The sequence below is a fragment of the Cololabis saira genome, chromosome 5 (assembly GCF_033807715.1).
Source record: "Cololabis saira isolate AMF1-May2022 chromosome 5, fColSai1.1, whole genome shotgun sequence".
Classification (NCBI taxonomy): Eukaryota; Metazoa; Chordata; class Actinopteri; order Beloniformes; family Belonidae; genus Cololabis; species Cololabis saira.
In genome coordinates this window covers 48,423,016-48,448,331 of record NC_084591.1, presented here as the reverse complement: position 1 = coordinate 48,448,331, position 25,316 = coordinate 48,423,016, and the positions used below count along the sequence as shown (strand labels likewise).

General features: G+C 43.5%; 1 protein-coding gene across 1 annotated transcript; it reads left to right on the top strand.

Annotated features, from left to right (window-relative positions):
* The first annotated feature begins 717 nt into the window (after nt 1-717).
* si:ch211-216l23.2 (uncharacterized protein LOC565061 homolog) lies at nt 718-25,056 on the top strand. Its single transcript, XM_061722318.1, has 9 exons — nt 718-931; nt 1,946-2,032; nt 6,630-6,703; nt 7,541-7,664; nt 11,333-11,532; nt 16,067-16,345; nt 18,381-18,545; nt 23,192-23,437; nt 24,484-25,056. The coding sequence occupies exons 1-9, from the start codon at nt 870-872 to the stop codon at nt 24,519-24,521; spliced, it is 1,275 nt and encodes a 424-aa protein (XP_061578302.1). The 5' UTR covers nt 718-869; the 3' UTR covers nt 24,522-25,056.
* Nucleotides 25,057-25,316: the final 260 nt, after the last annotated feature.

The window sequence follows — 25,316 nt, the reverse complement described above, 5'->3', positions numbered from 1 at the left end:
CATAAGAAAGTTCTTAAGTGAAATTCCTCCATATTTTCTTAAGAACCGTCTTAAGAACTGTCATTTCTTACGAATGTCTTATTTTTCCTACTTAAGAACTTCTTAAAATATGTCATTGCATTGCACGCGCCAACAAACAACATTTATACAGGGAGTTTGGTCTTAACCGTCAGTCACTCACTAAACATGGAGAAGGAGAAAAAGAGATGCAGGAACTTTTCAAGGTTATGGTGGATGAGATTAATGTGTTGAAAAAAAAAACTATTGGGGAAAATTCATAATAATTAACTACCACGCTAACTAATATGCTAACAAACAGTTAACAGGCTCTTTGTGTAATTAATTACAAAGTATATCCTCAAACTATGACCTACTAGTCTAAACTTATCTAAAATGTGTTGAAAAAGGTGATATTAGAGGATTATTATTATTATTATTATTATTATTATTACCTTTTCACAGAAGACATTTTAAGACAGGTCAAGGTTGTCTTAAAGTTAAGAAAAAAGTCAAGAACAAATTTGAGAACTTTTATTTCAAGAATACCATGTATTTGGAGAATAAGACATCTTCTCTTTTTTCTTCTTAAGACTGAACTTAAGAAAAAAATGACACTAAGATTTTTTTTCTTCAGAATGTTTTGTGAATCCGGCCCCTGGTCCTCCCCGCCGGCAGGGGGCGGGACTGCACCGGCCCGCGTCCTGCCGTCCGCCCCTCACATACACGACGACGCCGGAGAGCTGCTCTCCAGTCCGGTGTGCACCTTCCCCCCCAGAGATTTAGAACCTGCTGGATTACCGTCGCCAGGACTGTCCCCCCTTCCGTCTTTGGACTTTACATTCTTGGGGCGAATTTTCCGAGCGAGTGCGATGTCGTCCTGGTTGCAGTCCCCTGTGGGCGGCCGGGGGCCGGCGGGAGCCCCCAACGGAAGGTACGATCCCCGGCTCTGCTGCTCTGCTGGCTCCGGGCCGTCCGTGATAACCAGGCTGATTTATGGTCCCACGTTACACCGACGCGTGCCCTACACCGTAGGCTACGCCGTCGATTTAACGCGGACCATAAATCAGGCTTCAATAGCTCAACATGAAATCGCCTTTAAGCGAACTAGACAGGGTCAATTTTCACAAAATCAGAACCCCGAAGGCATTTTGCGAATATTTATAACTGACAACATTTCTAGGGGTATTAAGGGGTGCTGAATCCAAATCTGCTGTGCTGTATATAAAGCTTAAAAATGTCCCAAAATGAGAAATCCAACATGGCCGCCACTGCCAGGCTGATCTGTTTTTCAGTATATCTTTTTGACTAAACAATGTACAAACATGAATTAAATGTACTTTTGTAAGTTTTCCTACATGGGCGATTCGATGCCATATTCAGAATTGAGATGTAATGTGAAGACACTGCTTAGATATTGCAAAAATAGTTGTTTTTAACTATGAATAATTACTCAGTTATTATTATTGTTATTAGGCTACTTTTACTTACCTATTTTGTTTTGAGGTCAAATGTACAAACAAATGTACAAAAAGTTACGAACTTGAATTAAATGTTCACAGGTTTTCACACATCCTGTCCTGATTTAGATCAAGTGTCAATAATCAGCTGTAAATCACACAAGTCTAGAGAAAAAGGTGGCCATTAGTGATAAAGAAGTTGTCATGTAGGAAAACTTACAAAAGTACATTTAATTCATGTTTGTACCTTGTTTAGTCAAAAAGATATACTGAAAATAGATTTCAGCTTAGCTGTGTTGGATTTCTCCATTTTGAGGCATTTTGGGACATTTTTGAGCTTCATATACGGCAGATTTAGATTCAGCACCCCTTAATACCCCTAGAAATGTTGTATATTATAAATATTTACAAAATGCACTCTAAATAAGCACATTTTCAGAAATTCTGCCTAGTCTAAAACCTAACCCTAACGTGTGGTTGTGGTGCAGCGGCCAGCAGCTGCGGCTGCTGCGGAGAGTAGCCCCGTACCCGCAGAGGGAGGACCGGCCCGAGGAGCCCAAGGACGCCCTGGACAGGTACCGCTTCACCCGCCATAGACATAGAAACGTACCCGCCCCGTCGAGCACTGCTTCTGATACGTCAACGTCGCCGCCATTTTGGATGGGGCAAGACTGCGCTGTAAACTAATACAAGTAAATGGACTTATTTTCATAAAGCGCATTTCTGCAAAGAAATGTACATTTCAAAACAAATTCAAATTTTTTCAAATAACAAAATAACATACTTGAACCATTTTTCAGACAATAAAATAACATTTGAACCATTTTTCAGACTATAAAATAACTGTAAAAAAATTTCTGAAAAATGGTTCAAATATGTTATTTTGTTTAGGGCTGCAGCTATCCAATATTTTAGTAATCCAGTATTCTACTGAAAATTCCATCGATTAATCGAGTAATCAGATAAAACATATTTTTTAGTTAAAGAGCAATTATAAATATACATAAGATGTTAGATGTTAATTGACATTACTAAGACTAAATTATATTATCCAGTAGGTTCATGGATGTGCATTTAAAAACCATGAACTTACACCAGTTGACCAAATTCACTGCCTTCACTCAAAAAACTAAGGATCTTACCAAGAAATGTTCTTATTGGTATCACACAACACGTCAACCTCGCAACACATAGCAAAGGTCACATTCTCGATTTAATCTGCTGCACAGACATAACTCCCGCCAACCTCACTATCATGGACTTCCCCATCTCGGACCACAAAGCCATTCTTTATGACATCCACACCCATTTGCACAAAGTCAAAGAACAACGGATCATCTCCTTCAGAAACATCAAACACATCAACCCCACAGATCTCTCTACCCTTATCAGCTCCTTCCCCAATCCCCCCTCATCCTCCTCCCCTGCCGATCTGGTACAACACTACAATAACTGTCTCTCCTCCTCTCTCACTGCCCTGGCTCCACTTAAAACCCGCTCAGTTTCATTTACCCACTCTGCCCCCTGGTTCACCCCCGACCTCCACCAGCTCAAATCCACAGGCCGTCAACTGGAGCGACTCTGCAAAAGGACCGGACTCACTGTGCACATCCAAATGTACTCCGATCACCTTCAGCTCTACAAAAATGCACTTAATACCGCCAAATCATCATACTACTCCAACCTCATTAATTCTGCCACAGGAAACAATAGAGTCCTTTTTTCAACCGTCAACCGCTTACTTCAGCCTCCAAAAACCCTCCCTCCAGACATCTCCACTGACCAGTGCACCGCCTTCCTGGACTTCTTCAGCTCCAAAATCAACATCATTCACCATCAACTGGCCTCAACACGCTCTTCCACAAATGACCCACCATGGATAACCACCACCAACCAACCCCTCTCCAGTCCTCTCACCAATTTCACTCCGGTATCAGAACACACCATCTCAGAACTAATTCGTAAAGCCAAAACCACCACCTGTCAGCTCGATCCCCTCCCCACCCTGCTTGTCAAAGCATGTCTGCCATCCATTTCCCCCATGATTACCAAAATAATTAATTCTTCCCTCACCACTGGAACCGTTCCCCCAATCCTCAAACTAGCTGCCATCACACCCACCCTAAAAAAACCAGGTGCAGACCCATCTGACCTCAATCACTACAGGCCCATCTCCAACCTTCCCTTCATCTCCAAAACTCTGGAAAAGGTGGTAGCAGCACAATTACAGTCCCACCTAAATTCAAATAAACTCCACGAACCCTTCCAATCCGGTTTCCGCCCCAATCATAGCACTGAAACAGCCCTGGTTAAAATCACTAACGACCTCCTCCGTGCAGCTGACTCCGGCCTACTCACCATCCTCATCCTCCTGGACCTCAGCGCAGCCTTCGACACCATTTCTCACCCAATACTCCTGGACCGCCTGGCTGGCATTGGGATCACTGGTGTTGCACTCTCCTGGCTTTCATCTTACCTCACTGACCGTCAACAGTTTGTCCAACTACAGAACCATAAATCCGGATGCACGGGTGTCACAATGGGTGTCCCCCAGGGGTCAGTACTGGGTCCACTTCTCTTCACCATCTACCTCCTACCCCTGGGTTCAATTCTCCGTCACCATGGGGTCCATTTTCACACTTACGCCGATGACACTCAGATATATATCTCCTCCAACCCCACCGCTGCCATTCCTCCCGCTTCCCTCACCACCTGCCTACACGACATTAATACCTGGATGAGCAATAACTTCCTAAAACTCAACGGCAATAAAACTGAGGCTCTTCTCATCGGCTCCAAATCCACCCTCACCAAGTCACAACCCTCTCCCGCCCCTCCCATCATCATCGACGGCTTCCCGGTACCCTTTTCCCCCCACGTCAAGAGCCTCGGCGTCATTCTGGACAATACACTCTCATTTGCACCTCACATCCACAACATCACCCGGACTGCATTCTTCCACCTCCGCAACATCTCCAGACTGCGTCCAGCACTGTCCCAATCCAGCACCGAAATTCTGGTCCACTCATTCGTCACATCCCGTATCGATTACTGTAATGCTCTCCTCACTGGCCTCCCAACCAAACTCACCAACAAACTACAACTCATTCAGAACTCGGCCGCCCGGATCATCACCCGCATCAAGTCATCTGATCACATCACCCCCGTTCTTATCCAACTCCACTGGCTCCCAGTCCAATACCGTATCATTTATAAAAACCTCCTCCTCACCCACAAAGCCCTTCATAACCTAGCCCCCACCTACCTCTGTGACCTACTGAAAGAATACACCCCCTCCCGTACCCTCCGCTCAACCTCTGCTGGACTTCTTTTCACTCCCACCTCACACCTTAGCAGCATGGGTGCCCGAGCTTTCAGTTGTACGGCACCCAGACTCTGGAACTCCCTCCCCCCATACATAAGACAAATAGACTCCATCACCACATTCAAAACACAACTCAAGACTCACCTGTTTAAACTTGCCCATTCAATTTGACCGGTCACCACACACTACCTCCCACCATACTGTTCTGTTATCTGTACTGTTGCTCCTTGATTGTATGTATTGTGTATGTGTGTATGTATTATAATTTCTACTTTATTATTATTGTATTTCCTTTATTGTATTGTTTTGTTTTTATTCTGTAAGGTGACCTTGGGTGACATGAAAGGCGCCGTTAAATAAAATGAATTATTATTATTATTTCTAACCTAAAAATGCCATTACACCTGATAACACACATCACTTAAAAGGTTAGGTGTTTTTCCCACGTGTTTCAATTGAACTTTCATTTGTGTCAAGCACATTTTAAGTTCTAGTTAAGTTTTAAGTTAAAGTCTTTAAGATTCTGAGTTTTGGCAGTGTTCAAAATAAAATGATGAGACCTGCTGTATTGGAGCACATTTTCTTTTAGTTAAAACTGCAGCGGGAACAGATGTTTTGAGGAACCTAAGTATGTACCGGGTGAAGGCTGATTTATGGTTCCGCGTTACACCAACACAGAGCCTACGCCGTGCCCTACGGCGTAGGCTCTGTGTCGATTTAACGCAGAGCCGCCTCTTTCTTCCCCCTTCAATGTGCGCGGCGTCAGCGCGTTGTGCCGCATGGCCTGTACTCGCACTGATGTGTGTATACTGTAAATTTGTAAGTGTATTTTAATGTGCTCTAGTAAAACACACTTGAAAACATATAGCTAAAGACGATCCAAAAAAAGGCCAGCGCATCTTTTTTTTTTCTCCCCCCAAATGATGTTTTACTGTTTTTCAGTATGGGACAAATCCCATGGTAACGGAGCACACGTTGCAGTGGGTTTTAAAGGAGCTGTATGTCAGAGCAATAATAAAACAAATCATAAAATGACCCCGATATGTCAACAGACATTTAAAAATCATGTTCATTTCAAATACTTATGTCACTGACAACAGCACTCAAGCCAGGATATTCCAGTTTAAAAAGAGGAGTTGCAGCCCTCAACTGATGTTTATGTTGTCATTTTTTGTTTTGGCCTGAAGCTCCACCCTCCACCTATCTCCCAATCACCAAGTCAGTATTGTTTCTGAAGCTCCACCCTCCACCTATCTCCCAATCACCAAGTCAGTATTGTTTCTGAAGCTCCACCCTCCACCTATCTCCCAATCACCAAGTCAGTATTGTTTCTGAAGCTCCACCCTCCACCTATCTCCCAATCACCAAGTCAGTATTGTTTCTGAAGCTCCACCCTCCACCATCTCCCAATCACCAAGTCAGTATTGTTTCTAAAGCTCCACCCTCCACCTATCTCCCAATCACCAAGTCAGTATTGTTTCTGAAGCTCCACCCTCCACCTATCTCCCAATCACCAAGTCAGTATTGTTTCGGCATCCGGGTTGCCAGCTCGGCTCTAATTATCGCAGCCATGGCAGCCTACGTTCCTGCTGCATTCTGCAGCCTACCTGGCAACCTCTGGTCGGGGGGAGGAGGGGGAGGGTACACGCCGCTCAACAATATTTTGAAAGTGACTGCAGTAGCAGTTTTGGACATTTCTTACAGACGGCTCCTTTAAAGTAACTATCTGGATAAATGCTGGAGAAGAGACTCTCTCCCCGGCATAACCAGTCACTTTGATACAAAGAGGAAAAGGCATGGAAAACAGTCTTTTGTGAAATAAGTGAGCAATACCACTTTTCTTTCAGCTATGAAGAACTGGAACAAATGCAGAACTACAGCAGTACCGTCAAATTTGAAGGTTATAAGCACCCGCCAAATGGTGAGACATTTTATGTATATACTATATGCAAGAAGACACTAAAACATTCCCACAAATATTTAGAATTCTGTCCCTCTAAAGCAGTGTTCTCCAAAACACATTTATTTAATTATATATTCTGTCAAATGTTTTTAATGCTGGTGCTGTCTAGGAAGGAAGGAAGGAAGGAAGGAAGGAAGGAAGGAAGGAAGGAAGGAAGGAAGGAAGGAAGGAAGGAAGGAAGGAAGGAAGGAAGGAAGGAAGGAAGGAAGGAAGGAAGGAAGGAAGGAAGGAAGGAAGGAAGGAAGGAAGGAAGGAAGGAAGGAAGGAAGGAAGGAAGGAAGGAAGGAAGGAAGGAAGGAAGGAAGGAAGGAAGGAAGGAAGGAAGGAAGGAAGGAAGGAAGGAAGGAAGGAAGGAAGGAAGGAAGGAAGGAAGGAAGGAAGGAAGGAAGGAAGGAAGGAAGGAAGGAAGGAAGGAAGGAAGGAAGGAAGGAAGGAAGGAAGGAAGGAAGGAAGGAAGGGAGAAAATAAGGAAGGGAGGATGGGAGAAAATAAGGAAGGGAGGATGGGAGAAAACAAGGAAGGAAGGGAGAAAAGAGGGAGAAAGCAGGATGAAAGAAGGAACGGGAGAATTAGGTCATTTTGACCCAAAGACAGTACAAGGGTTAATAAGTGTTTTTTTTTTTTTTTTTTTTTTTATTATTATTATTATCTTGAAGTTTTTTTTATGTAACTGCTGCTTTATTTAATTTCAGGAGGGAAAAAAAAAAATCCAACGTTCCAATATTTCTCCTGTCCTCTGATCACTGTATGTCTGTCATTTCCCTCTGAATCTATTACCATCTCCAAACTCTCCAGCCAAGTCGGAGCTCTGCACCCCGGCAGATAAACGCAAAGGCCTGTACCAGCGCTTCTACCGGCAGGTCCAGGAGGACAAGAAGCCGGCCGACTGCGTGGTCCTCTCCGTCACCACGGAGTGCCTGTAAGTACTGGCAGGAAACATCCCAACAACACGCCAGCAGCTCCGGTGTAAAAGCTCTGCCTGCGTTTGAAGGCTAGAGGGTTCAACGCTCTGATACCTGGCTGTTCAGCAATGGCTGGAAGTTGATAACGGGGACTGTTGTAGATGGGACTTTAGGCCACAGGACAGGTTTGCGTGTCAGGGGCAATGGTGAACAAAAGAATTGCAGTGCATGAGAAGTGTTCTTACTTAATGTAACATTAGTATCTTAATTGTATCTGACTTTTTCGTGTAACGTTAAACAAACCCAGGGAATCTTTGTGTGGACTGGAAGCTGGCCACGTGACTATGACTCCTTCATCTTGTAGAATTCTGTACTGAACTATGGGATGTAAAATGTAAGGTATATTGATCAGCTGGGCACTAGAAACGTTCACAGAAGTAGTAAACCATCTGGGTACCTAACAGGGATGCAACGGTTCTCGTATAAAACCCAACCGCTCGGTTCGCCTTACTTTGCATACCCGGTACTACACACTGCAGTTTAGCTAAATCCACATGCGCTAACGGTATCATGTGCAAGTTTGTTGGTTTGCGACAAAGGTCACGTTTACGTACGACTTTAAGCTTCAAGTTGGACAAACCGCTGCTCTTTAGACTAGACAACTTGCTATGTTGCAATTGGAAGTCTTGAAATTGTGGTGTTGACACTCAGTGAATGACGGGCTGTGACAGAGACACGGAGACTCCAAATAGCATCTTGATTTTGGGAAAATCAAGACGTGTGGGGAAATAGGTATAAGAATACCTAAAACAGAAATTGATTATTTGAAAACTTGTCCTAGAAGTCCCTCCTTAATTGTGGTTGCTTGTTAAGCTGAATTAAAATGCATAACCTCCCCCTGGAAAGAAAAAAGAAGGGAAAAACACATTGTGGTGTGTAATGAATGTTTGAAGTTTACTGTGTAGCCATCTCTGACATCTACAGGTCACTTTGGGGCTTCAAAACATTTGTTGTACATTGGCTTCCAGCAGGAATCATCCTAGTATTTTCATCGTGTTCTTTTTGCCCTTGTTATTTGTTTCTTCCTCGTTGTTTCACCTCTTGACGAGATTGATTCATGCCTTGTCTGTTCCTCCTTCTACATTGGAAGAATGAAGCTTTGTTTTTAAAATACATGTCCTCAGACTTCCCATAACAGTAGGATCTACAACCACTACAACCTCCACTTCTATGTTTTGTTACCACTTAAACCGTTTTCTTTCTTTACAAGCCTTTCAGGTCAGTAATGTTTCCATTTTACTGTGTAGAAGAAACTCCTACACACACACAGAAATGCTCCATTCTGAAGCAATAACATACATTAATATCGATGTTTTTGTTTTGCTACACAATGAAATATAAAACTGATGACGTGATTTGCTGCTTGAGTTTTTAAGTGGTAAATCATCTGTAATCTTTTTTTTTTTAAAGATCACTTAATGGAGATCCCTGCTGGGATGTTTTAATTTACAATTATTAGAGCAATACATGCCACTCAAGTTAAACTGTCTTTTATGAAATGAACAGCAAAGTTATCGACTTCACAAAATGTTTTTGTTTTGTTTATTCATTTAAAAAATTGCATTATTTGAGTTTTGAACATGAACATATGTCGACGTTTATGTGAAGTTTTTAAAATATATATTTTTTTAAACACACACACAATGCTGGGAGTTTTCCTTCGTGTTTGACGGGTTAAGTTAATTTCATAAGGATATTTCTTTCTTTGTGGTTAATTTTAAACACTTTAAAGTAGAACTGATGTGTTTTCTGGTGTCTCAAAAACAAATACACACTTTCACCAAAATTTTAAATGACTCTTAAATACATGCTTCGGTACCGTAAGAACACATCCTTTTACAAACAGCATTATTTCTACAGCTGCTTTTACTGGAGACCAGCCATGTGCTGCAGCTGGGAAATGTGTCATAAAAAACACACTTAAAAATAATAAATCCACACATTGCAACATCAAAGCTGAACGTGCACCAAAAACATCTGCACACATGACAACTGTGAGGTTTTGGTTGCATTTAACAAATGTGGTGACTATACCAGAATTAAACTGTAAAGCATTAACTACATCCAAAAATACTATATTGATCTTTTTGAGAGCCAAAGTACAATATGTTTCACATCTCTTAAACTGTTGCTTAGAAACCACAACTTGCCTAAATGTATTGAGCATTTAGTTGTCGTTTAAAAACATACACGGAGAAGTAGTTTAACTAAACTTACATAGTGTTCATTCCAGTTGGTCTGTATTCAACTAACGGCTGTCAAAATAATGTACATTGATCTGAACTAAATTGGGCATTTTCAAGATTTTTGGTGTTTTTTTTTTTAAAGAAGTCACATTCATCTTTAATCAAACATTCATGAACATTCTCAATGAGATTTCCTCTTTGATCTGATTCCTAACACACAAACACGGGGGTGGAAGTGAGCTGGTGTGGGATCGGGACAAACTATTCTGGCAGTTGTGGCAAGAAATGAAATCTTTCACCCATGCACAATCGTACATAACTACACAGCAATGGCAGACCATAATAATAATGTGTTTAGCCCTTTTCAGACATTATAGGACTTCCCTGGGGGGATTCACGGCTTTGAAAACTATTTATAATTATAATTATATATTATTGTCGACTCTGTTTGTTTAACCCTTGTGCTGTCTTCGGGTGAAGGAAGGAGGAAAGAAGGAAGGGAGGGTGGGAGGAAAGAAAGAAGGGAGGGTGGGAGGAAAGAAGGAAGGGAGGGTGGAAGGGAGAGAGAAAAGAAGGATGGAAGGAAGGGTGAAAAGAAGGAAGGGAGAGAGGAAGGAAGGAAGCAAGGGAGGGAGAAAAGAAGGAAGGGAGAAAAGAAGGATGGAAGGAAGGGTGAAAAGAAGGAAGGAAGGAAAGAAGGGAGGGAGGAAGGGAGAAAGCAAGGTAGGGTGAAAAGAAGGAAGGGAGGGAAGGAGGGAGGGAGGGAGGAAGGAAGGGAGATGGAAGGGGAGAGCAGAAGGAAGGAATGAAGGGAGAAAACAAGGAAAGAAAGAAGGGAGGAAGGAAGGAAGGAAGGGAGAAAAGAAGGAAAGGAGAAAGGAAGGAAGGAAGAAGGAACAGGAGAATTAGGTCATTTTGACCCAAAGACAGTACAAGGGTTAAAAAGGGGAGAGCACAAAAAAAACAACAGAATCTCTACACCCGATTATGTGCAACAATCTTTTATTTTTATTTTTGTCCCCCTTGTTGACCACAACATTCTGAACGAACAATCCCTAATAAGATGATCTGGTTAACACACCTGAACTTGTATATCGAGGAACATGCACAATGAAATCTAACATGACTTGAAATATTTACGACAGCTGCCTTTCATCTCTGTACAACAGTAGTCTGCAAGTCGGGCTGCTATAAATCATCATGACCTACACTGCAGAAAACTAAAAACAATCAACTAGTAAAGTCCTGTAATCCATGTCTGAAAAGGGCTTTTAATTTCACGCCAAAGTTGAAGACGATTTGGTTCTTCATATTTTTCTTGGTAAATTACATTTTAAGTCGGTACGTTTTAATCTTTCCCCTTCCAGAGGTGTAAGTGAAGGTTCCTCTACATGCCAAAGAGAAATGAAGTTAACAAAGTGTTTTTTTTCCTCTCAAAGGGAATACCCCAAATCGCTAAGCCAGTGCTTGCAGGAGCGCGGCCTGTCAGTGGAAATGCTCTACCTTCAAGTGGAATCGGGCCTGACCCGGGCCCTGCAGGATGTCCGAGCAGTCGGTTCACCGTTATGTATACTGGTGGAGCAGAAAAACATAGCTCTGTGCTCCTGCACGGTTATCATATTCTCAGAATCCCTCAAAAGTAAGTCCGTACCCCTCGTGTTACTACAAACTAGCCCAGACAACCTCAGTTACAGCCCTCCATCCTTCAGTAGGGCTTGTGCGGTTTACACTTAATGTACTTTGCTCAACACACAATCTCACATGCACTTTGTGTCAAACTATTCAATAAAAGATCATTTGAAACACCAACTTGCAGGAAACCCACAAAGCTGAAATCACCCACCCAGAAGTTGAGACATCTTTGTGGCATTAACGCAAACATGATTTAAAAATCAACATAGGCTCATGAAATATACACGCTTTTAAATCAATGTAGCATTATAAGAAGTCTCCTGGCACCCTGTCCTGGGGCTTCAACATTGATTTTTTTTTTTTACATGTTTTATTTACACAACAACTCGTATTAAATACGTTAATGTTTTTTTTTCTTTTAAAGAGAGAACTTTGATTTGTCACAACTTGAGTTTCTTGTTTTGTTCTTTGGAATATTGCTCATCTGTTCTACTACTAAACCCCATCTTTGCATGCTCAGACTTTATGCAACTTCGGGTTATTGCTAATATTCCGGTTAAGCCGGGCATACACTGTGCGATTATCGGCTCGTTTTGAGACGATTTTCCATTCGTGCGACTATTTTTTGGATCGTGCCTTGTGCAGTAAACGTGGGGCAACGACGAGAGATTCACGACGAGAGATTCACACCTCACGACGAGAGATTAAAGGCTGAATTATGCTTCTGCGTCAAAATGGCGCCGTGCCTACGGCGTGTGGTTTGGATCGACGCAGACGACACGCCGTCACCTGCGGCGTCACTGACGCGCACCTCCCGAAAATTGTAACTACGCGTCGAGGAGACGCAGACCACACGCAGACCGAGAGGGCTGTGATTGGTTCGTTTGAAGCATTTCCGGTTTGAAGCAGTAGTGAACTTCCAGGGCTCTTTTCTTTGTTTATATGTGATTTTTTTTGTTTTGGTTTTTTGCACAATAGTTGTCCTTATCTCTTTGATTTACTATGACGGGAAAAAGTCGGATAAACCATTCAGAAAAAGATCGCTAACTAGCGGCCGCGGGGGGTACTGCACCGCGACCAAATGGAGAGACTGAGAAGTCCGAAGGGTTCAGCACGGCGTCACGGCTGCGGCGTGTGCTCTGCGTTGGTGTGACGCAGAACCATATTTCAGCCTTAACACTTCACGACGAGCTCCCGATCACAAATCGTGTGCTCGCAAGAAAATCAAGCGTGTTTTGAAATCCTGGTCGTTCCTCGTGAAGGAATCACAGTTGAAGCAGCTACGACCCGATTTGCCTCATCCTTTCACAGAGAGCATGTGCAATCTCTGATGTCACGTCAAAAACTATTATTTGTAGTTTAAGTGTTGCAAATTCACATTACAAATCATGTTTTAATAGCAGAAAAAAAAGACCGCATTTCCCACGTACGGTGCGGGTCGCCGCGTACCCTGCGCTGTAGGCTCTGCGTTGGTGTAACGCAGAACCATAAATCAGCCTTCAGGGCAAAGCAGTCACAATCTGCCTCTGCAAACACGAGTCCCGGCCCAGGCACAGCCCCCCTGTTATTTATAACGCCTTATAAATGTTGCTATTTAACAGTGTGCACTCTGCGCTGTTCTGAACACACAGTGTTCATTGTTGTCTAAAAATGATGCGCAGTGCCCACCCGATCAGAAACGGTACAGATATTTTGGGATTTTTTTTATATATATAAAAAAAAAAAGAATTATAAAAAAATAAAGGATCCCCATAACCTTTGATCGGGTGGGCAGGACGCACGTTTGGGTGGACACAGCCCACCCCTGCCCCAAAACCGGCCTCGAGTTCCACTAACAGAGGTCAGACGGGAGGATTATGATCGTATATTGAGAGCAGATATGAGGATTATGATCGTATAGTGTGAGCAGACGGGAGGATTATGATCGTATAGTGTAAGCAGACGTGAGGATTATGATCGTATAGTGTGAGCAGACATGAGGATTATGATCGTATATTGAGAGCAGACATGAGGATTATGATCGTATAGTGTGAGCAGACGGGAGGATTATGATCGTATAGTGTGAGGATTATGATCGTATAGTGTGAGTAGACGGGAGGATTATGATCGTATAGTGTGAGCAGACGTGAGGATTATGATCGTATAGTGTGAGCAGACGTGAGGATTATGATCGTATAGTGTGAGCAGACGGGAGGATTATGATCGTATAGTGTGAGCAGACGTGAGGATTATGAACGTATAGTGAGAGGATTATGATCGTATAGTGTGAGCAGACGGGAGGATTATGATCGTATAGTGTGAGGATTATGATCGTATAGTGAGAGCAGACGGGAGGATTATGAACGTATAGTGAGAGGATTATGATCGTATAGTGAGAGCAGACGTGAGGATTATGATCGTATAGTGTGAGCAGACGGAGGATTATGATCGTATAGTGTGAGCAGACGTGAGGATTATGATCGTATAGTGTGAGCAGACGTGAGGATTATGATCGTATAGTGTGAGCAGACGGGAGGATTATGATCGTATAGTGAGAGCAGACGTGAGGATTATGATCGTATAGTGTGAGCAGACGGAGGATTATGATCGTATAGTGTGAGGATTATGATCGTATAGTGTGAGCAGACGGGAGGATTATGAACGTATAGTGTGAGCAGACGTGAGGATTATGATCGTATAGTGTGAGCAGACGTGAGGATTATGATCGTATAGTGTGAGCAGACGTGAGGATTATGAACGTATAGTGTGAGCAGACGTGAGGATTATGATCGTATAGTGTGAGCAGACGGAGGATTATGATCGTATAGTGTGAGCAGACGTGAGGATTATGATCGTATAGTGTGAGCAGACGTGAGGATTATGATCGTATAGTGTGAGCAGACGTGAGGATTATGATCGTATAGTGTGAGCAGACGGAGCATCCGAGCATCGGGTCGTACAGTGTGAGAACATAAATCGTGGGCTCTGAACTTTTGAACTCAGCGATCTAGTCGTGCAGTTTGAGATGGGGCTGAATCAAACGATGTAAAATATCACACAGTGTCTGCCCAGCTTTACTGAGCCATTGGGAATATTCCGTTTACATGGTAATTCATAATTTGGGATATCTGGATCAAACCAGCGACGCACGGAGAACATCATGACGCAATTCCCCTCATTTCTGCTTCTTCTTCCTGTATCCAAATTCAAAACAAATGCTGCTTCGCACAACTTTACTCTCACCTTCTTGTAAATCTTCTATCCCGGTACTTTGTACCGTCTACAAATGCAGAAATGTTCATATCCTTCATTACATTTATGAAGTGATTAGTCTCCTCCTGGTCTTGTGTTTCTCCGTGTTTATAAGAACTTCCTGGACTCAAAAGACCAGGATTCCTTGTGAACAGAACATGTGCAGAAAACAAATTCCTGTTCCGTTTGAGGGGATATTCTGTTTGGTGTTTACATGACCCAATATTCAGGTTTTAAAAGGAGTAACCCAGGGCTCATATTGGGGTTTTTAAAAACCTGAATATGAGCAAATTCCGGTTATTCAAAGGGGTTATTGGTGTTTACATGGCCGTGCAAATTCGGGTTATTGCCAATATTAGGGTTTTAAAAGGGTTATTGATGCATGGAAACACAGTCACTATTTGACCTGCATGCCTGGATTGTGCAGTGAAGATCCCCTGGTCTGCCGTCCACGATGAAAACCTTGTTTTTCAGTCTGTTCTCGGGCCTAAAAAGGAAGTTGTTGAATCTGAACGCATCGACGGCTACAGATCTCGACAAATATGTTGGTGTTCTTGCTTTTGAGAAACAGAAGAAGCTCATAATCAACAGAGCAGATGACTTAAGCCAATGATCATACATTAAAACTCAAGTTGTACTAACAAGTTCTTTTTACACTAGAATGTCAGGACATTTTATGTAATTTCCATAATTAAACATTGTCTCTCACTTTAATTATTCCACTGTGCCCATACATACCTGCATAATACAAATCATACTTTTAAATACGATGGCATCAATAATTATCATGATGCTACTTTGTAGCTGAACCAAACATCTCCCCTGAAATACACAGAATCACATCCATGAACAAATAACAATGAAATAAAAGCAACATAAGGTGGATATTGATTGCACAAGAAAATGAAAAAAAGGAATCATTTTACGTTTACTCATCACACCGAGGTGGGACATATTGAGATGCACATTGTTGTATAATATACATATAATCAAGTATTGAATATCGAGGAACATGCACAATGAAATCTAACATGATCTCTAACTAGTAAATTAAAATAATAACTGATGCTCCTGCTGCTGTCCCCTGAGCAAAACATTCACCGGAGAAATAGCTTTTCTTTTTTTTTGTCTTTAAACGGTTCACGTTTTAAAAGAAAATAAAAATAAAAACATATCATAGTGACCTGAGAAAGATGAAACCCCACAGTTTTCTCTTCTGCTGTGGATTTGTTTTTCCTTATTTCACATCTTTTGTTTCTGTTGGTTCCTCTGATATCGCACCGTTAATACTCCTCCCCCCTCATCATCAGTCCACCGCAACATGCCCAAAGACCAGGCCATGGACTTTGTCCAGGCGGAATACAACCGCAGCCTGGCCAAAGAGCGCCCCCAGAAGGATCCGTCCGACATCGCAGCCGAGGCGTCGCAGCTGCTGGATGACTTCCTGGACCGAGAGAAGATCGCCCGCCACGTGGTTCCCCCGGAGACCAAGCAGCTGCTGCTGCTGCTGGCCGACGGGGTGCACCTGTACTCCGAGGAGCTGGACACCGTCTCCGAGTTCCTCACCGCCCGCCAGGAGCACCTGCAAGGTGAACCGAGGGTTAACACCCGCCTAGGGCTGGGGATCCAGCCCATTCTTAACATTCACAATCAATTATCAAGATATTATTCAATCCGATATTGATTTGGGTTAGTGTTATTAAAACTGTTTTTTGAGCTGTTGCATGAATGATATGACTGTAGTTCTGCAACATATTAATACTGGTATTATATTGAGATTCAACAGCAAGTATTGCAGCTAATGATGCTGTAAGGACCAATCAGCTCCCAGAATGCTGACATACAGGACTGTGTCAGAAAATTATATATATATATATATATTTATATAATATTGTGATAAAGTTCTTTATTTTCTGTAATGCAATTTAAAAAAAAAAAAATAAATAAATAAATAAATGTCATACATTCTGGATTCATTACAAATCAACTGAAATATTGCAAGCCTTTTATTATTTTAATATTGCTGATTATGGTTTACAGTTTAAGATTAAGATTCCCAGAATATTCTAATTTTTTGAGATAGGATATTTGAGTTTTCTTAAGCTGTAAGCCATGATCAGCAATATTAAAATAATAAAGGCTTGCAATATTTCAGTTGATTTGTAATGAATCCAGAATGTATGACATTTTAGTTTTTTTAATTGCATTACAGAAAATCACAATATTCTAATTTTCTGAGACAGTCCTGTATATGACTGTAGTTCTGCAACATATTAATACTAGTATTATATTGAGATTCAACAGCAAGTATTGCAGCTAATGATGCTGTAAAGACCAATCAGCTCCCAGAATGCCGATAGAACTGCAAACAGAAACATCGTGGTGCAGAATTACCAAACAGATCCAGGGAGGAAACAGAGACGGATTAAATTAGTTTTAGTTTTTTAACACATTCCATTTTTATTTTTTCCATTTTCTGTCTTTTACGGTTTTTAATTTTTGAGAATTCTGTTTAGCATTTTATGCAAATGTAACCCCAAGACAGTATATAAAGTAATGATAACTGAAAACTTTTAATGTTTTCATACTTTTTTAAACATATTTAAAGGCAAAAACATAGAAGTAGTTATTCTCGTGTCCAACAAAACATTCTTTTTTTTGGGCATAAACAAAAAAATTCCAAACGTTATTTGTGTGAAATAAATAACTAAGAAATAAATAACTCAAATATGCCTTTCAATATAAATTTAAAGTGCAAATAAAGAAATTGCAACAGCTCAACAGCGCATGTGTGAACTAAATGACGTGACTACTGGGTTAAAGTTCACCGGGGCAAAAATGTAATAATGAAAAAAAATCGATCTTTAGACATACGAATCGAGGAATTAATAGGAATTAATATGAGAATCGATTTAGAATCGAAAAATCTTTTTTTTTGTTTTGTTTTCCAACACAGGCCTCCCTACGGTGGCCGAGGCCCGCCATTGCTGAAAATAAAAGTAACGCTGCAAACAGAAACAAACGCTGCAGCAAATAAAATAAACGCTTAGCAAATGTAAGAAACGCTGCAAACAAAAAGAAACGCTGCAAATAAAATAAACGCTGCAAATATAAATAAACCCCGCTACAAATAAAATAAAAAAAACGCAAATAAAAAAGCCACAACGGAAGTGAATTACCGGGGACTATTTTTGCCGATGCACCGGTGTTGCACATTAAAAATGACACGTAGCGATGTTGAACACTAACCTTTTCACTTATTCTCTCGTTCGTTGTTCTTCTTATTCCTCGCTCCTCTTATTTCTTCCTTTTCACTTACGTCCTCTTCTTCTTCTCCTCTCACATAAAATCACTGGTGCATCAGCAAAAATAGTCCCCGGTAATTCACTTCCGTTGTGGCTTTTTTATTTGCAGTGGGGTTTCTTTATATTTGCAGCGTTTCTTTTATTTGCAGCGGCGTTTGTTTTTATTTGCAGCGTTTCTTTAATTTTCAGCCATGGCGGGTGTCGGCCCCCGTACCTCCCGGCTACCCGGAGGTTTTTGGCAGCACGTCAGCGTGACTGGCTGCAGCGTTTACTCCCCGGGTCTCACTGGTCACGCTGTTACTCTCTATCTCTGATTCAGCCTTTAACTCTGAGGGAGACAAGGACAACGCGTTGCCCCAGGGACTGGGGAAACCTCCTCCTCTGCTCCCGACGCCCACCGGGCCGTCCCCGCTGCAGGCCCTGTCTGTAGGAGGGGGGCCCCTGGGGGCCCCGTCTCCACCCGTACCACTCCTGCCAACACCAGGTTAGTCTGAAGCTTTTATCCAGCTGAGTCATGTTTAACAGAGTTACCGTATTTTCACGACCATTCGCCGCACCGCGTGAAAAGGCGCACCCTCAGTTTTGTGTGTAATTTTTGGATTTAAAACACACATACGGCGCACCGACTGAAAAGGCGCAGTCTACAGACACGGAGCCGCACACACGCGCGCGCCGCAAAACACACACGCACACACACACACACACACGCGCGCTGCAGAACACACACAAGCACACAAGAGTGCTTATTTAAAAATAGAGCGGGAGCAAAACTTAGTTTGATTGTATTTTATTTCAGTTTTTACATTAATCAAACCCTTCAAAGTCCTCATCCTCTGTTTCTGCATTAAAGAGCTCCGCTGAATCAGCTGTGCCAGTCCGAATTTCCTCGGTGTCAGAGTCACTTTCTGTGCCGTGCGGCGCCTCGGAAATGCCGGCTTTTGCAAAAGCCCGAACAACAGTCCCAGCAGACACGTTAGCCCACGTGTGTGGAAAAAAAACCACCGGGTCGCCGCACACAGACCTGCCTCAGCCACTCTATCATCATCCCTTCATCCAGCCAGCCCTTTTCATTCGCCTTTATAATGACTCCGGCTGGAAAAGTCTTTAGGCAAAGTTTTTCTTTTAAAAATCACCATACAGTTTCTGTCCATCAGCGTGGCAGGCAAGCACAATAATAAATTAAAGCTGCAAGCAGCGATGAACGGGCCCTCGCACTCACGTCCACCGCCCCCCATAAGCATATCAGAAATGACACCACCCACGACTCTCTATGTCAAACCATTCAAAAGTTATAGCAGAAAATCGGGACAACCAATCAGAAGAAGGGGCGGGGCTAATTCAGGCCAATGAAGGTCAAGGACTCCATACAGAGTCTGATGACACCACCCACGACTCTCTATGTCAAACCATTCAAAAGTTATGGCAGAAAATCGGGACAACCAATCAGAAGAAGGGGCGGGGCTAATTCAGGCCAATGAAGGTCAAGGACTCAATACCGAGTCCCATGACACCACCCACGACTCTTTATGTCAAACCATTCAAAAGTTATGGCAGAGAAAAGTATTCTAGGGGGCGCTGTTGAGCCGTTAGGCCACGCCCATTAATGCAAACCATGAAATATCAAATGTATCGCCAGGCCTGGCTTGCATGCAAAATTTGGTGCCTTTTGGAGAACTATCAAATATGGACCAATCAGATGAAGGGGACGAGCGCTTTTTCGCGTCTAGCGTCGCCACGGTAACACTTTTGAAAGAGAAAAGTAATGTGCGTCGTCACAGGACAGAGACGAACATTTTGATGTAAAAAAAAACACAAAAATTGCTGACAAAAATTTCGGCATATTGCCAGGCTTGAACTCCCAACCTCTGGCACCAAAGACCGCAATAATCTGGCTGAGCTAAGTCTCAGCTATTCCTTTCATTTGACCTACTGGCTTAGGACAGACCAACATAGCGATAAAATATCTGGAACTTTTTTTTCCTAATTTTTTAAATATTTGTAAGTTATAAATATTAGTAAAACCCTACTATTTTAATTATTACTTTTTCTGTAACCATTCTGCCAAGGTTGTAACCGGGCTGAGCCGGGAATATTTCTGAGGTCACCACATTACAGGGAACTGATTGGTCGGGGGGCGGGGCTGTCATCACCCTACTCGCCACTGATTGGTCGGGGGGCGGGGCCGTCATCACCATACTCGCCACTGATTGGTCGGGGGGCGGGGCCGTCATCACCCTACTTGCCACTGATTGGTCAGGGGGCGGGGCCGGTAGATGTTTGAATCAGGAAGCGGGAGTCAGCGCGAGAGCGACTGGCGGCTCGCGGCGATTTTATTATAAAAAAAGGACAACCAATCAGAAGAAGGGGCGGGGCTAATTCAGGCCAATGAAGGTCAAGGACTCCATAAAGAATCTGATGACACCACCCACGACTCTCTATGTCAAACCATTCAAAAGTTATAGCAGAAAATCGGGACAACCAATCAGAAGAAGGGGCGGGGCTAATTAAGGCCAACGAAGCTTAAGGACTCAATACAGAGTCCCATGACACCACCCACGACTCTCTATGTGAAACCATTCAAAAGTTATGGCAGAGAAAAGTATTCTAGGGGGCGCTGTTGAGCCGTTAGGCCACGCCCATTAATGCAAACCATGAAATATCAAATGTATCGCCAAGTCTGTCTTGCATGCCAAATTTGGTGACTTTTGGAGAACTATCAAATATGGACCAATCAGATGAAGGGTGGGTGCGCTTTTTCGCGTCTAGCGTCGCCACGGTAACACTTTTGAAAGAGAAAAGTAATGCGTGTAGTCGCACGATGGAGACGCACATTTTGGTGTATAACACACCTAGGTGCACGTTACGGTTCGGGCTGAATTAACTGCCGAAGGAATGGCATAAATTGCGCCAAAATTACACAATTAATTCAAAATGGCTGACTTCCTGTTCGGTTTCGGCCATGGCTCCAAGAGACTTTTCTTTAAGTTGCGACATGATACAGGTGTATACCGATTTTCGTGCATGTACGCCAAACCGTATCGTGGGGCTTGATGCACAAAGTTTTCCGGGGGGCGCTGTTGAACCATTTTGCCACGCCCATTAATGCAAACCATTAAATATCAAATTTTTCGCCAGGCCTGGCTTGCATGCCAAATTTGGTGCCTTTTGGGGAACTATCAAATATGGACCAATCAGATGAAGGGTGGGTGCGCTTGTTGGCGTCTAGCGTCGCCACGGTAACACTTTTGAAAGAGAAAAGTAATGCGTGTTGTCGCAGGATGGAGACGCACATTTTGATGTATAACACACCTGGGTGCACGTTACGGTTCGGGCTGAATTAACTTTCGAAGGAATGGCATAAATTTTGCCAAAATGACACGACTAATTCAAAATGGCTGACTTCCTGTTCGGTTTCGGGCATCACGCCAAGAGACTTTTCCTTCAGTTGCGCCATGATACAGGTGTGTACCGATTTTCGTGCATGTACGTCAAACCGTATCGTGGGGCTTGAGGCACAAAGTTTTCAAGGGGGCGCTGTTGAGCCATTTTACCACGCCCATTAATGCAAACCATTAAATATCAAATTTTTCGCCAGGCCTGACTTGCATGCAAAATTTGGTGACTTTTTAGGCATGTTAAGGGGGGCAAAAAGGCCATCACTTTGTCAGAAGAAAAATAATAATAATAATAATAATAATAATAATAAAAATTCCTGCAAATACAATAGGGCCTTCGCACTGCAAGTGCTCGGGCCCTAATGACAACTTTTCATACCCCGTTGTGCCGATCCCCCACCACGCTGGTCCCGTCCTCTCCACCACGCCGGTCCCGTCCTCTCCACCACGCCGGTCCCGTCCTCTCCACCACGCCGGTCCCGTCCTCTCCACCACGCTGGTCCCTTCCTCTCCACCGTGCTGGTCCCGTCCTCTCCACCACGCTGGTCCCTTCCTCTCCACCGTGCTGGTCCCGTCCTCTCCACCACGCTGGTCCCTTCCTCTCCACCGTGCTGGTCCCGTCCTCTCCACCACGCTGGTCCCGTCCTCTCCACCGTGCTGGTCCCGTCCTCTCCACCACGCTGGTCCCGTCCTCCCCACCATGCTGGTCCCGTCCCCTCCACCACGCTGGTCCCGTCCTCTCCACCGTGCTGGTCCCGTCCTCTCCACCACGCTGGTCCCGTTCTCTCCACCACGCTGGTCCCGTCCTCTCCACCACGCTGGTCCCGTCCTCTCCACCACGCTGGTCCCGTCCTCTCCACCGTGCTGGTCCCGTCCTCTCCACCACGCTGGTCCCGTTCTCTCCACCACGCTGGTCCCGTCCTCTCCACCACGCTGGTCCCGTCCTCTCCACCACGCTGGTCCCGTCCTCTCCACCGCGCTGGTCCCGTCCTCTCCACCACGCTGGTCCCGTCCTCTCCACCACGCTGGTCCCCGTCCTCTCCACCACGCTGTTCCCGTTCTCTCCACCACGCTGTTCCCGTTCTCTCCACCACGCTGTTCCCGTTCTCTCCACCGCGCTGGTCCCGTCCTCTCCACCATGCTGGTCCCCGTCCTCTCCACCATGCTGGTCCCCGTCCTCTCCACCACGCTGGTCCCGTCCTCCCCACCGCGCTGTTTGTGAGCTACTCTCACAAAAACATGCAACAGTCCTGGGCTCTACTGCCCCCTCTGGCCAACCGGGGAACAGATGGGGTGGGAGGATCCAGCCAGAATAACGTGATCCTTCCACGCGCTACGTCCGGCCGGAGAAACCCCACCCTGTGAAAAGATGCTGCTGCTCACTCCTCAGGTTAAGGAGGAGACCTGAGCTCAGTGCAGGAACTCCCGGGGTTGGTAGAGGGAGCAATGCCCAGGACTGTTAGGTAGGAGCACTGGGTGATAAAATGGGGAAAAAACCGGGATAAAATATTTAAAAAAAAAAAAAAAAAAAAAAGGAAGAAGGAAGGAAGGAAAGAAAGGAGAAAAGAAAGAAAGGGAGGAAGAGAAGGGAGGAAGGGAAGAAAGAAGGAAGGAAGGAAGGAAAGGAGTAAAGAAGGAAGGAAGGAAGGAGAGTGAGGTGATTTTGACCCAAAGACAGTACAGGGTTAATGAGGATCTGCCATATTGACACTTTTTCTCTCTTTTTTTTTTTTAGGCTCTCATCCCAAAACCAAACCCCCTCCGCTGCTGTCCCTGCAGCGGCTGAGCGGTCCTCCACTAGGGGGCCCGGGCCCCCGCGGCTCCATGCCGCTACACCACCCGTACGGTCCTCCCGGGGTTCTCCGGGGGCCCCTGTTCCACCACGGCCCTCCGTCCCACCCCGGCCTCAGGGGCCTGCACTGGCCCCGGCTCACTCCCCCCTCTCTGAAGAACTCTCGTCCTCCACTCCTGTCTTCACCAGGTGGGTCTTTCACTCTGGTCTGGAAATAGATTGTTGGCCATTTATTTGTGCTGTGTGCCGCAGTGTCACCTATAGAGGGAATGTGCATGACGTCACAGATGAGACTTCACAGCGGGTTACGATCCCTGAGTGTCAGAAAGACTGAGTGTTCGGAAAGACTGAGTGGCAGAAAGACTGTCAGAAAGTGTGGTTCTTGGTAACTGTACCAAATATTAATGTCCAAGGACCACTGGTTCTTGGTAACTGTACCAAATATTAATGTCCATGGACCACTGGTTCTTGGGGTAACTGTACCAAATATTAATGTCCATGGACCACTGGTTCTTGGTAACTGTACCAAATATTAATGTCCATGGACCACTGGTTCTTGGTAACTGTACCAAATATTAATGTCCATGAACCACTGGTTCTTGGTAACTGTACCAAATATTAATGTCCATGGACCACTGGTTCTTGGTAACTGTACCAAATATTAATGTCCATGGACCACTGGTTCTTGGTAACTGTACCAAATATTAATGTCCATGGACCACTGGTTCTTGGTAACTGTACCAAATATTAATGTCCATGGACCACTGGTTCTTGGGGTAACTGTACCAAATATTAATGTCCATGGACCACTGGTTCTTGGTAACTGTACCAAATATTAATGTCCATGGACCACTGGTTATTGGGGTAACTGTACCAAATATTAATGTCCATGGACCACTGGTTATTGGGGTAACTGTACCAAATATTAATGTCCATGGACCACTGGTTATTGGGGTAACTGTACGGGTCACTGTCAAGTCCAACTGCTTTAATTTAAGCCCATAATCGTCTGTTATCCCGTCTTCTCCACTAGTTGCAGTTGTTTTTGCTGATGTTTTTCCACTCAGTGCCAATAAGGGTCCAGTGGGGAAGTGACGTCCATGCATTCCCTCTATACGGGTTCTTTGCAGCATCTATGTAGAAATGAAGTAAACTCAATTAAACATTGAGGAGAAAGTGGAAAAAAACCTGAATTAATGTTGTATTATTTTTTTGTCCTTCCTCCCTTCCCTCAGGCCTCCCTTTTCCACGTCAAGCCGGCCTGCGACACTAGGAGGACGACGTCCAAACACCGTCATGTACTAGTGGCAGGGTTTTAAGCATTTCAATTACATTTAAAGGAGAAGATTCCAAGCGCTTCCAAGAGGCTTCCCTAGCTAATGTTTCGTCCCCAAGAGAAGGAAGACATTTCATTCAGTTAACAGTTACATTGAAAATTGATAGACAGTACTGTATTATTGTAAATGGATGGTATGGGGTGTATAAATTGGCAGTTTTTAGTGTATTTTCCTGAGACCCCTATCACCAGTTTTTGTGTTTTTGTTTTTTTTGTGTTTTTTTTTTTTCTCTATCTGTAATGTTTTGAACACTGTGATGTCTCATTAATGCTTCCAGTTGGCTGCTGGTTCTCATTTAAAGCCAGGCCAGGTGTATTTGTGGTGACATGACTTCTTATTTTTGTGTATGTTACGGAGGATCCGGCCTGCTGTCTTAGGTTTTAAAGATGGTGCTTAAAATGGACAAACAGACCTAAGATCGTTTTCTTTCAGCACTCACAAAACATGGTTTCTCTTTCACACACACACACACATACATATATATATATATATGTATATATATATATATATGTGTGTATATATATATGTATATATATATATATATATATATATATATATGTGTGTGTGTATATATATATATATATATATATGTATATATATATATATATATGTGTGTATAGCGATTTTAAAACGTTTCCTAGCTTTGTTTGTGTAACAAACCATTACTTTTTTCTCAAAGTTTTCATTCTGCAGACAAACAGAAGTCTTTCCTCCTACAAAATCTGTAAATA